At 42.6% G+C, this 17,869-nt stretch overlaps 1 protein-coding gene and 1 pseudogene across 1 annotated transcript; both read right to left on the bottom strand.

Annotated features, from left to right (window-relative positions):
- Window positions 1–5,430: 5,430 nt before the first annotated feature.
- Window positions 5,431–14,440, bottom strand: LOC132592987 (vomeronasal type-2 receptor 26-like). Its single transcript, XM_060281320.2, has 4 exons — window positions 13,622–14,440; window positions 9,924–10,151; window positions 6,947–7,073; window positions 5,431–6,332 (listed from the first exon to the last, which is right to left on the bottom strand). Exons 1-4 carry the CDS (start codon window positions 14,438–14,440, stop codon window positions 5,431–5,433), a joined length of 2,076 nt encoding a protein of 691 aa, XP_060137303.2.
- A 280-nt stretch (window positions 14,441–14,720) lies between these two features.
- Window positions 14,721–17,629, bottom strand: LOC148684058 (vomeronasal type-2 receptor 26-like; annotated as a pseudogene).
- Between the last annotated feature and the right edge of the window lie 240 nt (window positions 17,630–17,869).

Here is a 17,869-nt window from a genome sequence, read left to right as displayed (position 1 = left end):
GTCTCCTTCTTTGTAGGTCTTTAAGCAGAGGCTTGACAGGCATATGTCAAGAATGCTTTGATGGTGTTTCCTGCTTGGCAGGGGGTTGGACTGGATGGCCCTTGTGGTCTCTTCCAACTCTATGATTCTAGGAATGCAGCAGAACAATACCATATTGGTAAGAATATATCCATCCCCAAATGTCTCACAAATAACAAGAAATTTGTTTTCGGTTAGCCTCTGAAAGTGGACAGTACTAAACTTCATCATATCTATACAGAGAGGGACATTGTTGTCTCAAGTTATTTATGCCTCTGTAAGCCAGTTTCATCACTATGGATGGGGACTGGTATATCTCTCATGCGGCTATGGCAGTGCTTTCAGGAATAATGTAATGTGAACCCATCAAGGTGCCCCATTCATCCAAATGGAACTTTTTGAACAATCTTCCATTAAATATATTATACACACACCTGGGTTCTTTCATGTACATTGTTGGGTATTAATATTATACCCCCCAAAATATACCCATATATTGCAACCTGTTTCCCTTTTCCATTTTACCACTTCATATTTATGCATCAACAGATTCCTAGTGAAAGGAGAAAAGTATGAATAACAGCATGAAATACCAATATTTCAATACCCATATTCTACCTGTGGAATCTTGTAAAGACGTAAGACATCTGCCATGGATGAGGAGGTGTCAGAGCTAAGTCCCCCAATGACTCCTACTACATTTTTCTGAATGCCACATATGTAGTTGGGGACGAAGTGATATGAGTTAAATAGCAGATCCAGAGTATTTCGGTAGGTCATCTTTGAATCAAAATAGCTATCATAGATGTGGAATCCAAGAGTGACATTGGGCAAGATCTTGGGATTCTCATTGATCTCATCAACAGCAAACACCAAGGCGAGGATGTGTGGGTAGAACTTCGTAATCACTCTGTAAATAAAGTGTGTTACTATTTTATGGGGTATTAAACAGTGCACAACACCTAGATCTGAGGGATACGACTGGCTAATAAAATCATGCTGGAAATATGGAAATTGTTTTGTGCTTTTAGAGTTAATGTTTGGATCTCTCTTCCATCTGAATAAGTTTGACTGAACACATAGTTTGAGAAATGATCTTCAGTTTTTCTAACCATGTTGCTTTTCACCACTAGAGACATGCACAGTTATTGAACATTACTACATCAGTTCTTTTTCCTAGCAATGCAAACTGTTCTGAAATGAAAATAAAGGAATTGGTAGTTGCCCTTTTGAATATGAAGAATGCCCAGTGAAGATTGTAAAATGGCTCTAGTCTTATTATTACTAAATGCATTTGAAGCTTGTCCCTGATTGCTTTCAATGTAGTTTAGACATGAATTCAATTTTATACCATCCTTCAACAAAGCAGCTCAAGCTGGATATCACAGTTCTCCTCTCTCCCCTTACATACTCATGAGAGCCTCTAGGTTGTGGATGGCCAAGAAAATGGAGATTTGAACCCAGATCTCTCCAATGCAAGTCTGCCATGCTAAATTACTGTGGGCAGGAGAATTGATGGCTAGAGAGCAAGTGGTAGTGATCTGAATCTGAATCAACCCAAACACGACTGAGGTTTCATTTCTGTACCCGGTACGTGGAAGGGAAGAAGCATAACTAGCTGTCTGGAAGAGCTTTTCAATGTTTAATATTCTTTTGTTATCTGGCCAAGAGAGCCTTTCTCTTATAACATTAGCAGCCTGCTATTATAACTTTAAAAACACTTTAGGGATGGAATAAATAAGATTCAGAGTTGCATGCCATGATTAGAGTGAGTGAAATGGTATGCAGTGCAGCCTCTTTTGCATCTTTGCTGGATCAGTTTAAATTTTTGTGGCCTGAGGATGTAGTGACTGTGCTTGAAGAATTGAAGCTGCCAAACAGTCCCTTGACCCTTGCCCATCTTGGCTTTTAAAAATTAGCTATATGGGCTTGATAGGGAGTGGCAGATTTCAGGACTATGGGCAGCCGGGGTAAGGCTAAAATTTTGCACTCACTTAGCCCTTGCATGGCCTTCCCAAAGGTGGGTAAAGCTGTGACCGGCTTAAGGAAGGAAGGAGACACAAGTCTCACTTGGGAAGGGTCGTTGAGCCCCCCGCCCAGTTTCCAAGGTTGGGAAAGTAGGCTTCTGGGAAACTAGGCTTTGGGAAGGAGGCATGAGGATTCTAGGATATTGTCAGAGCCCATGACTGCTTCTCAAAGCCCAGCGCCTTGCTTACCAGGTTTTGAGACAGCACTCCCATGGATCAGTGCCCAATGCGTGGCCACTTCTCGCAGAACCCTATTGCCGCCCCTGTGACTGGGGAGGTCTACGGTAGAGAGTGATCTGTGCTTCATTGGAGGATGGAGAGATACCATGTAACTTGGAGCAGGTTATGGTGTTTTCCAGCTTTCTAAGTATTGCTCTGAAGTATAAATGAAATAGTCTTATAAAATCTTACTCTTGGATTTAATCTTCAAAGAAAACCTAGAGCATTTTACTCAGATATAAATGTAGAAAGAATAAATGAAATGATCTTAAGAGCTGTTTACTTACATTGGGTTGCTAATAACAGCCAGAGATGGGTGTTCATGGAAGGAAATGCTGGGGAATATGTAAAGGATATGGGACACTATCCCACCAATGATAAGGTCGCCTTGTTCATACCATTCATGTGGAATATGCACAGGATTATTTCCGCTGCAAACAACAGTGTGCACTTTGGGCAGCATATTGGGAAGCAACAGGAGAAGCAGCAACAACAACATCCTCATCACAAATATGCTTCTACTCATGGACTCGCCTTTGCTTCGCCACAATATTGTTACTATCACCAGTGTGACTTGAACAGGATGTATTTCGTGACAGCTGATTCTGCCAATTCTGTACTTAAAGGGGCAGGCATCCACTTCCTCATTAACTTCAGCACTGCCACAAAAAAATCATTGAATGTTATGATTTGAAATCTAACCAATAGAATGATCTCTATGCTTCATTGGAGGATGGTGTTTCCCCTCTTTAAAAGTACTGCTCTGAACAAGAGTAAAATAGTATTATAAAATCTTACTATTTGGTTTAATCTCACTTTGGGTTTCAAAGCCAACCAAGTACTTTATAGTCAGATATAAATGTAGAAAGAATAAATGAAATGATCTTAAGAGCTATTTACTTACATTAGGCTGCTTATAAAGACCTGAGATGGGTGTTCATAGATGGAAATGCTGGGGAATATGTAATGGATATGAGACACTATCTCAGCGACAATAAGGACACATTGTAAATGCCACTCATGTGGAATATGCACAGGATTATTTCTGCTGCAAACAACAGTGTGCACTTTGGGCACCATATTGGGAAGCAGCAGGAGAAGCAGCAGCCAGAGGAACAACATCCTGATAACTAATATCCTTCTACAAATAGACTCTCCTTTGTCTCTCTCCAATATTGCTACTATCACCAGCCTGACTTGAACAGGATGTATTTGGTGACAACCAACTCTGCCAATTCTGTTCTTAAAGAGGCAGGTATCCAGCTTCTCATTAACTTCAGCACTGCCACAAAGAATTGATTGAATGCTATGAATTGAAATCTAACCAATACAATGAAAAGCAAAAGCTGGCCTCACCTCTCCTCCCTTACCTGAGCTGTCTATGGAACACCGGGGTGCTTTTAATCATTCCAGATTTTATTTTTATTTTTTTAATTCCCATTCTGCCTTCTGGATCTTTTCCAGGTGAATTAATTACCATAATTTTAATAATTATTGAGGAGATAATTACCTTTGCAATCTTTTTGGATTTTATGTTGCATCACCAGTAGGGCAACTGGCAAGGTAAACAAATCTGTCTCATCACAGAATCAAAGCTTAGGAAGAGACCTCCAAGGTCAGCTTGTCCTATCTGCTTGTTAATGCAGGACATCCAGTAATAAAAACAAACCAACTACCTTGACCAACTACATCCTTCCAGTGGCACCCCGTGGGGCTCAGAAGCCCAGTTATGTCACCCCTTGCCTACCGAGCTGGCAGTCCCCCACCCTTTTTCAAACACCCTCCCATTTGGTGTGTTCCCTCAGCCTCCTCTCCCCTCCCCTTGCGAGTCCTTTGGGCTACCAACCTACCCCAAAGAGAGGTAGCTCCTAACACTGCCCCACATGGAAGCATCCCCAGGTCAGCCCCAGAGGCACCATTCACCTGGGAAGCTTTTAGCCAAGGCTGTACAATCCTATGAGAGGCCGAGTTACAAGAGGGCATTAGAGGAGAAAGGCAAGCAAAGAGGGACAGTGGCCAGTGTTGTCCGCGGCACCCCTGACCATCATTCAAGGCACCCCAGGATGCCACATTGGTTGAAAACCACTGGTTCAAGACATCTCTCTCTTACTCTAGTAGGAAACATTAATTCAGAAGACTGTCAGGGTGGCCCATCTGTTTAAGGCAGTGATTGGCACTCTTATGCCGTCTAGATGTTTCTGGACCACAGCTTCCATGATCCTTGATAATAATGGTCTGTTGTAAGCTGCTGGGGGCTGTCATTCAGCAACATCTGGAGGGCCACAGATTGACTACCTCTGGTGCAAATAAAAGTGGGGAGTAGAATAAGGCTCCATGTCTATGGTGGTATTTATCTGTTAGGGGTTTGTCAAGTATTAGGGACCTCTGAGTGTGGAGCAGTTTCTACGTATGGCAAGGTGAATCACTTCCTGTCTCCATTCACAGCCCGATGTCAACTGAGGTATGAGATTCCAAAAGTGTAGAAATCCAAGTTTATCCTGGGAATTCTAAAAGTCTGCAGGAGCCATAGATGCTGTGGAGTTGGGTGTCTGGCAGAAAGGAGTGCTGGATGGTGTCAGGCTGCTACATTCTCCCAGGAAGGTACAGCTGTTGATCAGATAGGACTGCCTTTTCAGCCTGATGCTGGCATTCACATACTGATTGATGCCCCTCTCCACAGCGGCCCTGGATCGTTCTGCTTTATCTAATCCAACCTGCTGCAATTCATGGCTATACCACATGAACTTGATAGATACCCAGATCTCCCAAACTAGGCACAATTTGGCTTGGGGCATGGCTAAATTTGGTGCACAGCCCTGCTGGATAGACTAATGGACTCAGTGTAAGGCTGCTTCTCAAGTTCTTGTGTTCCCTTCCTTCTCTTCTCTTTGCATCCTATCATCTCCTCAGCAGGAGAAGAAGAGTAAGGGGATGTGTGGGCATTCAAGTGGTTGGATATCATCCGAAGTTACTTTTATACTCCTAATCCCACTTCATTTGAACCTCATAAGCAACTATGCTGGATATCAAGAACATATATGATAAGAGAATCTCTTCTGTTTTTTGATCATTTCAGGTAACTTCCTTTCTTGAAAAACAACAATGAGATTACCCTGTTAACAAGTCTACAGAATTTAAATAAAGAAATGACGGACTATACTGTTATTTACATCTTTCTCCGTATCAGCTGCTCTCTGTTATTTAGCTCAGGCCTCACCACAATAATGTAGCATTTAAGGGAAAAGATGCAACCCAACAGGCCAGCACTGGAAGCCAGGATGGAGAAGATCTCCACAGCCACCATGTATTTCCCTTTGGTGCTCAAGTATGTGGGAATAAAGGAGAACCAAACACTGCAGAAGACCAGCATGCTGAAGGTGATGAACTTGGCTTCATTGAAGCTGTCAGGCAACTTCCTGGCTAAGAAGGCCACAGTGAAGCTGACAATGGCCAGGAAGCCCATGTAGCCTAAAACACAATAGAACATGAAAACTGACCCTTCATTACATAGTAATATAATTTCTTCACTCATTGAGTGCATGTCCACATCTGGGAATGGGGCAGAGGTTGCCAGCCAGAAGACACAGATTCCTACTTGAATCACAGAGCAGGAAAGGACAATAGAATAAGCCAGTTTTTTGCCTACCCATCTCCTGATCCTGGACCCCGGCTTGGTAGCCATGAATGCCAAAACCACTGAAATAGTCTTGGCCAAGATGCTAGAGAGGGCCACAGAGAAGACCATGCCAAAAGCCGTTTGTCTGAGTGGGCAGGTTGCCTTATTAGGCATTCCAATGAACATCAAAGAGCAAAGGAAACACAAGAGGAGGGAAATGAGGAGAATGTAGGTGAGGCTTCTGTTATTGGCTTTGACAATGGCAGTGTCCTGGTGCTTAATGAAAATGCCAAGTACCACAGCTGTGATCAGAGAGAATAAAAGCGCAGAGAAAGTTGAAACAATGGCCAAAGTTTCCCCAAAGCCTAGGACATTTGGTTTCTTGGGAATGCACTCATTCTGCTCTTCATTTGGATATTGATCCAGAGGACATCTGGCACAGGTTTCCAACCCTGAAAAAAAAAAGTTGTATGGCCATTGGAAACAATCCAGACTATGCTTAAGAGGTTTTTACAGGAGTCGTCTTACGATAGTGTTTGCATGAGGAAAAGTTTCAAAAGTTCTAGCCCAAATGCTTGTGCCCTAGATGCTTTGAAGATAAGATCCCAAAGAGCTTTCTTAGAGAAAAGACTACCACTTCTATTGCATCCTCCCTCCCCCAAAACTATAGTTTCTTCCAGGACAGAATGCATTTACAATTTTTTTGTCTTGTTGCATCAAAACAGAGCGGGCGGACATACACTCATGGTTTATATTGTTAAAATGTGTAAGATGTGGCATTTCAGCAGTGAGCCATTTGGGAAACTGCATTAAATGATGTAGAATGTACATAGATACAGCGTTGGAAAATCTTTACATTACAGACCAAGCTCACATCCTCATGTTATACTCCCTAGAAGGTTAAGATGATTTCTTCATAGTGGAAGCTTTTACTGAGGCTGAAGGGAAATTATTCTCCTACTGTTAATAAACAATGTAAATTGAGACGAGACATAGCAAACCCCACTTCTGATTTGATGAGAATTTTTTTTAAATAACTTGTATATGGTAATATGACATCCCTCACCTTTCTCATCTGAGAACATCCCACGAGGACATGGATCACAATCATAACAACAAAACTTCTTCCCCTCCTTCTTTTTCTTCTCATAACCAGGAAGGCAGTTGACATTACATAAGGAAATGGGTGGCACCTGTCCAAAGAGACACAAAGAGGTCAATGCAGTAGTACCTCTGGTTATGAACTTAATTTGTTCCGGAGGTCGATTCTTAACCTGAAACTTTTCTTAACCTGAAGCACCACTTTAGCTAATGGGCCTCCTGCTGCCACCGCGTGTTTCCTGTTCTCATCCTGAAGCATCATGGAAACACAAGAAGATTACAATTTTCATACCTATATTGACCATTCATACAACCATCAGATAATTTGATCTAACTGGCTATTTCTTTTGATTGAACTGAAGCCTCATGCCCTTTGCTTTAGAAATTTCACTTGATGTCCTTTAGTGAGGTTCAAGGAGTTGGGATTTGGAAGTAGTGAATTACTGCAGTTCTGCTCCTATTTGGATGGTCCTACTATTTATACCAGATGTTTTGGACTACAATTGCCATCTTCCCCAACCACTTGTCCTGTTAGCTAGGGATCATGGGAGTTGCAGGCCAAAACATCTGGAGGGCCGCAGTGTGGGGATGTCTGATTTATACCATTGGAATAAAGAGAGGCAGTGAAGATGTTGGGCAGATGTATTGCAGTTGTGTTGGACTGGCTTTATAAAACCAGCTTTATAAAAAACAGGGGACTACAATACAATATGTACATAAAATAAGTTGGAACCTTTTGTTCTCTGCAAAATCAATTTATAAATTCTGGTGTCATTTTTCAAAAAGAAATATTTTCAACATTTCCCCCAATGACTCTCAATATATGCAAAAAGAATCTCTTCATCCTTCATATACAAGGAAAAGGGCACGATATTTTGCAAATATTGGTTTAACAATCCTGAAAGCAAAATGGATGTGGCCATTAAAACATTCCAAAAATGCTTATCAATGTGAACCTGAAAGAGGACTATCTTAAGTCAATATTCCAATGGTACTTAACTTTATACAGAATTTATTTATTTGGTGGAAACGGGCATTGTTCGAGGTATAATGGAATTAAGGCAGAACTAATAAATATATTTTGCAGTTTTAAAATAATAGTAATTCCTTTCTGGACCGAAGTACTGAAGATTTCTCCTTCATAAGTCAGCTGAGGTTGAGCTTTTCCCAGTGATGTTTTTCTTTACGAATATATATCCTCAAAGCAAGAGCAATCATACTGCCACCTTTAGTTCCAGAAAAACTGAGAACTGCTTGTGATGGTATTGATGCCTTCTATGCAGATGTGTACCTAGGCTCCCTTGTGCAGGGGGGCAAGGAGATATATCAGTGTTGCCAAAGTCGGGAGGGACCATGGGAAAGAAACTCAAAAAGTTTGCTTTTTGTCACTTTTTTTTATAAATGATTTTTTTATTAGATTATACAATGATTCGCCTCCATACATTCAAGCATAATTATCCCTGCATAATTATTACAACAAAAAATGAAAAGAAAAAGAAAAAGAAAACTTACAATAATTCATCACATTTTGAAAGGGGACTTCCTCACGTTCCCCCTCCCTGCAGCTCATTACAAATCATTATCGGCAAATTCTATATCTTACTTTCCTTAACCTATTCACATCTTCTATTTCTTATTTTATATCATGTTATACCATGTAACACCTTGTCCAAAATAAACTTCAGCTTACTTTCCAAACCTGCAACTTCACGATTACTTATAATTCTCTTCCTACATCAATTCTACAATATTTTTAAAATAAATTGTAAAATTCTTCCATTCCTCTTCCACCGTCTCTTCTCCCTGGTCACGTAGTCTTCCGGTCAGTTCAGCAGGTTCCATATAGTCCAACATTTTCATTTGCCATTCTTTCACCATTGGCATCTCCTGTGTTTTCCAGTTCTTTGCTATCAATATTCTAGCTGCGGTTGTGGCATATAAGAACAAATTCAAATCTTTTTTAGGTATTTCTTTTCCTACTATACCCAATAGAAAGGATTCTGGTTTCTTAAGGAAAGTGTTTTTAAACACTTTTCTCAACTCATTATAAATCTTTTCCCAGAATTCCTTAACTAGAGAGCAAGTCCACCACATATGGTTAAATGTTCCTTCCACCTTCTTACATTTCCAACACTTTTTGTCACCTTTTGTGCTCCTTCAGTCACTTTCTCCTTGGATATTGGCTCCGCCACTTGCCCTCCTTTGTCTGTTTGTCTGCCTGCCTTCATGCATCCCCCACTTCACTCACCACCTACCTTCCTTCCTCCCTTCCTCCCTTCCTCCCTTCCTCCCTCCCTCCCTCCCTCCCTTCCTTCCTTCCTTCTATTTCCACCCTCCCTCTCTTTTCTCCCCTCCAAGCCCTGCTTGGCACGCTGCTCAAACTTATAATAGTGCCACAGGCCCACCGGGAATGCGGAACCACACAGCTGCTCTGATGGCCAATGCCAGCAGCTGGATAAACCCACCATGAAACTGAGATTCACCTGCATGCCCTGCCCAGCAATGCATGGAACCCATGGAGTACATGAATGGATAGCTGGGCTCCTAGCTGCTCTGACCAAGCCATGATATTTTTTTTTTGGGGGGGGGCTCCCCCTGGGCCTGGGCCTGTGGCCAGGGCCAACCTGACAAACACCTCCAAACACCCCTGCTTCTATGATTCCAACTCAACACTATAGTCTCAAGCGGCAACAGAAAAATTCATGAATATTACAATGTTCATTCACAATGATACAGGTAGCTTAGCATTCTGTCTAATGCTTCTTGGTGTGACATGTCTTTTGGGCTTATTGCTATTTATGAATGTGGTTCATTTGTTTACTTATTCATAAAATTATTAGTAGCATTATTAGTAGTGGCAGCAGCAGTTGGGCAGCACTTCCCTTTTCACCTCAAGTGGCAAAACTACACACTCTCCCACTTTTGTGCAGTGATTTTCTTACCTGAGTGAAGACTCTGTGCCATTGGATTCCATCCCCATTCATGGTGAGCTCTTTGCCAGGAGGAGCCTGAGGATCCAGCCTTCCGACTTTGACCCTGACATAGGAATTATTTGGGAAAGTGACCAGGTTTGTAATATCAAAGCCAGCTGCTAATTCTCCATGTTTATTTAATGTGATTTCATCCCCAGCACTGTTGTTGAATGAGATTCTCTGCAGCAATGAATGGAGCTAGGTGGAAAGAGAATCACAAGACAATCTGTTTGGGTGTGAACATCCTTTTTGAGTTGAGATTCAATCCCAACAAGATAGACGGAGTGTTTCTGGGGACAGGGGTGGGTAGGTGTGGGGTATTCCCTAGCCCTGAATGGGTAACTGTGGCCTTAAAGGACCAGGTGTGCAGCCTGAGAGCCATTTTGGACTCACAGATGTTATGAAAGTGCAGGTCAATTCTGTGTCCAGGGCTGCTGTCTACCAGCTGTATCTGGTATTCCAGCTGAGACCCTACCTGTTTGTGCAATGTCTCACCAGAGTGGAACATGCTCTGGTTATCTCCCGCTTGGAGTATTGCAGTGCACTTTATGTGGGGCTACCTTTGAAGTTGACTCAGAAACTAAAAGAAATCCAAAACACAGCTGCCAGACTGGTGACTGGGAACGGCTTCCAGGACCGTATAACACTGGTCTTAAAGGAACTACATTGGCTCCCAGTATGATTCCAAGTAAAATGCAAAGTGTTGATGCTGACCTTTATAGCCCTTAGCGTCTTTGCTCCTGTATACCTGAAGGAGCATCCGCACCCCAATCATTAAGCCCAGACAATGAATGCAGAAAGTGAGGTTACAGGGAACCAGGCAGAGGGCTTTCTTGATAGCCACACCTGCCCTGCAGCACACCCTCCCATTAGATGTCTAGGAAATGAACAACAATCTGACATTTAGAAGACATCTGAAGGGAGCCCTGTATAGGGAAGTTTTAAACGTTTCTTGTCTTGTGTTTTAATTCATCAGAGACTTCCCAGAGTGGCTGGGGTACCTCAATCAGATGAGGAGCACATAAATGTTGTGTTGTTTTTGTTGTTGTTGCTACTGCTGCTTTATATTTTGGAATCCCTGCATTGCATTGAATACTCTAAAATTACATCATTTTCCTCTGCAGTCAAACAGCCTAGCACTGGCACCATCGCTGCAGGGCCCTGGGTTCCCAGGCACCCACAAAATTCTTAATGATGGGGCCAGGAGCCCTCAACATTCTGCAGCCGGAAGGGCTCTGGTGGGCCCTCCTGCTGCTGTGATGGGCTCCATCACTGCCTCCTGCTGCAGCTGTGGGCGATGGAGCCCCTTACAGACCCTTTAGGAGAAGCCTTAGAGATCCCTCTGAAAGGCCCAGATGGTCCTGCCTGGGCTCCTCAAAATCTGTGACATCACATGCAGTGCATGACATCACACATGTGCACCAGACACCCACAAGGTGGGTCAAAACATAGTTTTCCTGGCCACAAGGGTCATTTCAGGCAGCTTGAGATACACTTCCAAGTGGCTGAGGCATCCCAGCTGGAGGGGTGGTGCATATAAATAATAGTAATAAAAAGTATCAAACATTAAATACTTGTGGAGGACTCCCTGGTCCTGAATGGGGTACCTGTGCCCCTGAAGGACCAGGTGCTCACCCTGGGAGTCATTTTCGACTCACAGCTGTCCATGGAGGCGCGGGTCAATTCTGTGTCCAGGGCAGCCGTCTATCAGCTCCATCTCGTACGCAGGCTGAGACCCTACCTGCCCGCGGACTGTCTCACCAGAGTGGTGCATGCTCTAGTTATCTCTCACCTGGAGTACCGAAATGCGATCTACGTGGGGCTACCTTTGAAGGTGACCTGGAAACTACAACTAATCCAGAATGCGGCAGCTAGACTGGTGACTGGGAGCGGCCGCTGAGACCACATAACACTTGAAAGATCTACATTGGCTCCCAGTACGTTTTCAAGCACAATTCAAAGTGTTGGTGCTGACCTTTAAAGCCCTAAATGGCCTCAGTCCAGAATACTTGAAGAAGTGTCTCCACCCCCATCCCTCTGCCTGGACACTGAGATCCAGCACCGAGGGCCTTCTGGCGGTTCCCTCATTGCGAGAAGCCAAGTTGCAGGGAATCAGGCAGAGGGCCTTCTTGGTAGTGGCACCCGCCCTTTGGCTCACCCTCCCATCAGATGTCAAAGAGAAAAACAGCTAGCAGATTTTTAGAAGACATCTGAAGGCAGCCCTGTTTAGGGAGCTTTTAATGTTTAATAGATTACTGTATTTTATTTTTCTGTTGGAAGCTGCCCAGAGTGGCTGGGGAAACCCAGCCAGATGGACGGGGTATAAATAAATATATTATTATTATTATTATTATTATTATTATTATTATTATTATTATTATTATTATTATTATTATTACTTCCCAATGCAGAGCTGCCTTCAGATGTCTTCTAAAAGTTTTGTAGTGTGTGTGTGTGTTTGTGTCTGTGTGACATCATAATTTCTTAGATTTGTCTCCCCTCCAACTTGGTCGTTTTTGCATGGTAAAATCAAATATTTTATGGTGTTTTTTGTTTTGTTTTTGTTTTAGTATACTTAAAATCCTTTGCTTATTCTTCAGAACATTGCTTTGCACAGGTAACTACTATAGAGTTATCACAATTTTCAAAAGCAAATTAGGAACTACTGGTCTAATTAAATGCCAGTAGAAATACTGGAATCAGTGCAAAAACAAAAGTAAACCATGATAAATTCCTGAAATGAGATATTGATAAAGTGAATAATACTAAAACTAAACTAATAATTGTTCAAAAAAACAAAATTGGCTTAAATCTCCCAAAAGAAACCTTGATATAGAAAAAACATAAAATTTCTCAAAGAAACTTCTAAATAAAGTAAACCTTGACGAGGTGCCGCCTGAGTGACTCGTTTCACTGGAAAATCTCTATCTGTTTCCTCAGAAGGAAAATATTTAGGGGCTGAGGTTTTCTTATCAAAAAACTAGACAGGAACTGTAGACTCTGAAAAGAACTGAAATCTACACCGCAGTATGGGGTATAATCCCCCAAAATAAGACTCTAGTTTTGTTTAAACCAAAGGTTAGCTAATCCTATGAGACAGTTCAAATAAAGAATATCATAGCTATTTGAAAAAGATTAGGTAGAGGGCTGTAAAAGCTCTCCTAGTTGTCATGTTATAACGCCATTGCTAACACTGCTCAGGTTTATGTTTTTTCTATATCAAGGTTTCTTTTGGGAGATTTAGGCCAATTTTGTTTTTTTTGAACAATGATTAGTTTGGTTTTAGTATTATTCACTTTATCAATATCTCGTTTCAGGGATTCATCAGGGTTTAGTTTTGTTTTGTCGCTGATTACATATTCCGGTGATTGTCTTTTTTGCCATTTAGTAGAAATACTGGAACAGTGCCAGTCCTAAATGTTTAATTTTTTTGAACAATTATTAACTTGTCAAGTAGTTGCTGCTTGTGTGTCACTTACGAAAGTCTGTATAATCTAAAGTCTGCTTACTATAATTATAGGAAACAAAATAATTTAAGGTTAATCTTTCATGTATTTATTACTTTTAATTATTTACTTAGAGATGAATGCCAACTCACATTATATATAGATACAGCCCACAACACTGAATACTTTACAAGGGGAACACTTTATAAAAGAAAACATTACCTGCCAAGGTTCTACATTCTGAGAAGAGAGTCCCTCTCCACCCTTTATCCTTTTGCTAATGGCTTCAGATGAGTACCTAATATGTAAGGCATGTGCCAGAGCATAGACAGCATTATAGATACTGTAGCTGTGGCCGGTCATGCTCATTTCAAAAAATGGTGCAGGGAGGCTCTCCAGCAACTCCTCTCCAGTACATGTGTCTGCTGAAGCTGTGGAATTTGACAGTAAACAACTGAATGCTTGTTCCCAGAAATCGTTGATAAAACCATCTCCATCTGCCCAGGAAGGCTTTACACTCCTTAGAAAGTCTGAGAAGTCTTGAATCTCATTGGAGTGAATTGCAAAGGAGATAGCACCATGGCATGTTTGTATATTTATTTCAAAAAGTTTTTTATAATAATATAATATGAAATCAATTTGGGCTGTTGTAATCCATACTTTTCCTCCAGGTTGCTTCCTCTTAGATGGAGGCAATATCAGCTGAATCATATTCCTTAGCTCTATAGTATCTGCTACCCATAAAATAGATGTGCTTTCTCCATATATAACAACCACATTTGCTTTGCTTGAAATGAAAGCTGGGACCAAAATCCTTGTTTCACTCAAAATATCAACTATGTTACCAGTGAAATGCAGATGGTATTCAATTTTTTCTGTGAATTCTGAACAGATTCCATTCTGGAAAAGCATTGGTTCAATGATCTGTAGGAAACGTTCCCCAGCTTCATTAGCTGGAGTGATGAGCCCGACCCATTTCCATCCAAAATGCAAAAGTAACTGAATAATTCCCTTGTATTGAAGATCTTCATTGGGGACCATGCGATAGAAGGAAGCAAGTTTGATTTGATCATTCGTGGCTGGTTCAAATGAACCATATGAAATCTGAAAAAGGAAAAAGCCAAACTTTTCCCAGTGGAAACAAGAATTCACAACACACTCATTTATCTGAACCATAATCATGTATACCGTATATATACCGTATACTAATCTTAGACAGGGCCGACCCCCATTTACATAGAAAATGTATTGCTCAAAAAACCAAACAACCATATACCTCATTTATTTTTGTAGCTATTGATTCCTATAATTATGGGAGTCATCAGAGCTGCATATTTGTACAAAAGGATTCTCTCCAAGAGCAGGAGAGCTTTAATCCTTGCACTGCCTTCAACAATACTCCAAAGTGGAACTGGAGAATTACAAGCAATTGATCGTGTTCCTTCGGTCTATAATCTTTATAACACTTGTAGGGAGAGGTTGATGTCATATCTAGTAAGATCTCTCGTGGGTGGATATCCTGGAAATATTATACATTTTATTCTTATGTGACCACAATAAACCGTAAAAAGTAAAATACCAGCAAAAATTAAGGCAACTAAAAAGAAGTCCAGGAATGCAGCAGAACAATACTATATTGGTAAGAATATATCCATTCCCAAATGCCAGAAAAATAACAAGAAATTTGTTTCAATTAGCCTCTGAAAGTGGACAGTACTAAACATCATCATATCTATACAGGGAGGGGATCTTATGATTCCTACAGAGAGGGTCATTGTTGTCTCAAGTTATTTATGCCTCTGTAAGCCAGTTTCATAACTATGAATGGGGACTACCGCTCATGCGGCTATGGCAGTGCTTTCAGGAACAATGTAATGTGAACCCATCAAGGTGCCCCATTCATCCAAATGGAACTTTTTGAACAATCTTAAATATATTATACACACACCTGGGTTCTTTCATGTACATTGTTGGGTATTAATATTATACACCCCCCCCCAAAAAAATATACCCATATATTGCAACCTGTTTCCCTTTTCCATTTTACCACTTCATATTTATGCATCAACAGATTCCTAGTGAAAGGAGAAAAGTATGAATAACGGCATCAAATACCAATATTTCAATACCCATATTCTACCTGTGGAATCTTGTAAAGACCTAAGACATCTGCCATGGATGAGGAGGTGTCAGAGCTAAGTCCCCCAATGACTCCTACTACATTTTTCTGAATGCCACATATGTAGTTGGGGACAAAGTGATGTGAGTTAAATAGCAGATCCAGAGTATTTCGGTAGGTCATCCTTGAATCAAAATAGCTATCATAGATGTGGAATCCCAGAGTGACATTGGGCAAGATCTTGGGATTCTCATTGATCTCATCAACAGCAAACACCAAGGCGAGGATGTGTTGGTAGAACTTCATCATCGCTCTGTAAATAAAGTGTGTTACTATTTTTATAGGGTATTAAACAGAGCACAACACCTAGATCTGAGGGATATGACTGGCTAATTAAATCATGCTGGAAATTGTTTTGTGCTTTTAGAGTTAATGTTTGGATATCTCTTCCATCTGAATAAGTTTGTCTGAACACATAGTTTGAGAAATGAAACCATGTTGCTTTTCATCACTAGAGACATGCACAGTTATTTAAATCATTACTACATCAGTTCTTTTTCCTAGGTTTTGAGACAGCACTCCCATGGCTCTGTGCCCAATGCATGGCCACTTCTTGCAGAACCCTAACGCCGCCCCTGTGACTGGGGAGGTCTAGAGAGTGATCTATGCTTCATTGGAGGATGGAGAGATACCCTGTATCTTGGAACAGGTTATGGTGTGTCTCCACTTTGTAAGTACAGTGGTGCCTCAGAAGACGAATTTAATTCGTTCCACGGGTCTTTTCTTATAACGAAAAATTAGTCTAGCGAATCCCATAGGAATGCATTGCGTTTTTTTGGCCCATAGGAATGCATTAATTTATTTTCAATGCATTCCTATAGGAAACTGCTATTCGCTAGACGAATTTTTCATAAAATGAATTCGTCTAGCGAGGCAACCTCCGCTAGAAAAAACCTTTTGTTAAGTGGAAATTTTGTTAAGCAGGGCATTCGTTAAGCGAGGGACCACTGTACTGCTCTGAACCATATAAAATCTTACTATTGGATTTAATCTTCAAAGAAAATCAAGAGCAGTTTACTCAGAATAAATGAAATGATCTTAAGAGCTATTTACTTACAATGGGCTGTTAATAAAGACCTGAGATGCAAGGGCGTACCCACCATGCGGCAAGTTAGGGCAGCTGCCCTACTCTAGAAGCAGAGCTGGTGGGCAGAGGCGGAGCACAGCCCGGCGGAGCGCGAGTTCGCCATTCCCGCCGCACCGCGCTGCACCCTCCCTCCAGCTCCCCGGCGCGCCCTCAGGCAAGGCCAAGCGCGGCGGGGAACCAGAGAGCGCGGCGGGCAGGAACGCTGAACTCGCGCTCCGCTGGGCTGGGCTCCGCCTCCGCCCACCAGCCCTGCTGCTAGGGAGGGGCACAGCCCGGCGGAGCGCGAGTTCGCCGTTCCCGCCCGCCGCGCTGCGCCCTCCCTCCAGCTCCCCGTCGCGCCCTCTGGCAAGGCCAAGCGCGGCGGGGAACCAGAGAGCGCGGCGCGGCGGGCAGGAACGCTGAACTCGGGCTCCGCTGGGCTGGGCTCCGCCTCCGCCCACCAGCCCTGCTGCTAGGGAGGGGCACAGCCCGGCGGAGCGCGAGTTCGCCGTTCCCGCCCGCCACGCTGCGCCCTCCCTCCAGCTCCCCGTCGCGCCCTCTGGCAAGGCCAAGCGCGGCGGGGAACCAGAGAGCGCGGCGCGGCGGGCGGGAACGCTGAACTCGCGCTCCGCTGGGCTGGGCTCCGCCTCCGCCCACCAGCCCTGCTTCTAGGGAGGGGCACAGCCCGGCGGAGCGCGAGTTCGCTGTTCCCGCCCACTTTGTGGCCCCTCCCCTTCCGTGCCTTGGCCCCTCCCCTTGCCCCCCCCTAGTTTTGATCCTGGGTACGCCCATGCTGAGATGGGTGTTCATGGAAGGAAATGCTGGGGAATATGTAATGGATATGGGACACCATCCCACCGATGAAAAGGTCACCTTGTTCATACCACTCATGTGGAATATGGACAGGATTATTTCCACTGCAAACAACAGTATGCACTTTGGGCACCATATTGGGAAGCAGCAGGAGAAGTAGCAGCAGCAACATCCTCATCACAAGTATCCTTCTACACATAGACTCTCCTTTGCCTCGCCACAATATTGTTACTATCACCAGCCTGACTTGAACAGGATGTATGTGGTGATAACCAACTCTGCCAATTCTGTACTTAAAAAGGCAGGTATCCACCTTCTCATTAACTTCAGCACTGCCACAAAAAAATTCATCAAAAGCTATGATTTGAAATCTAACCAATACAATGAAAAGCAAAAGATACCTCTCCTCCCT

The sequence above is a fragment of the Zootoca vivipara genome, chromosome 12 (genome assembly GCF_965207765.1).
Source record: "Zootoca vivipara chromosome 12, rZooViv2.hap1.1, whole genome shotgun sequence".
NCBI classification, from domain to species: Eukaryota; Metazoa; Chordata; class Lepidosauria; order Squamata; family Lacertidae; genus Zootoca; species Zootoca vivipara.
The sequence above is the reverse complement of the archived record's forward strand: the minus strand, read 5'-3'. Positions and strand labels throughout refer to the sequence as shown.

Coding starts and splice junctions, on each gene's coding strand:
- LOC132592987 (XM_060281320.2), bottom strand. CDS start 14,440: ATGGTCCCCAATGAAGATCTTCAATACAAGGGAATTATTCAGTTACTT. Junction 7,074..9,923: donor GGCACAGAGTCTTCACTCAG/GTAAGAAAATCA, acceptor CTCTTTGGACAG/GTGCCACCCATTTCCTTATG. Junction 6,333..6,946: donor GATGTTCTCAGATGAGAAAG/GTGAGGGATGTC, acceptor TTTTTTTTTCAG/GGTTGGAAACCTGTGCCAGA.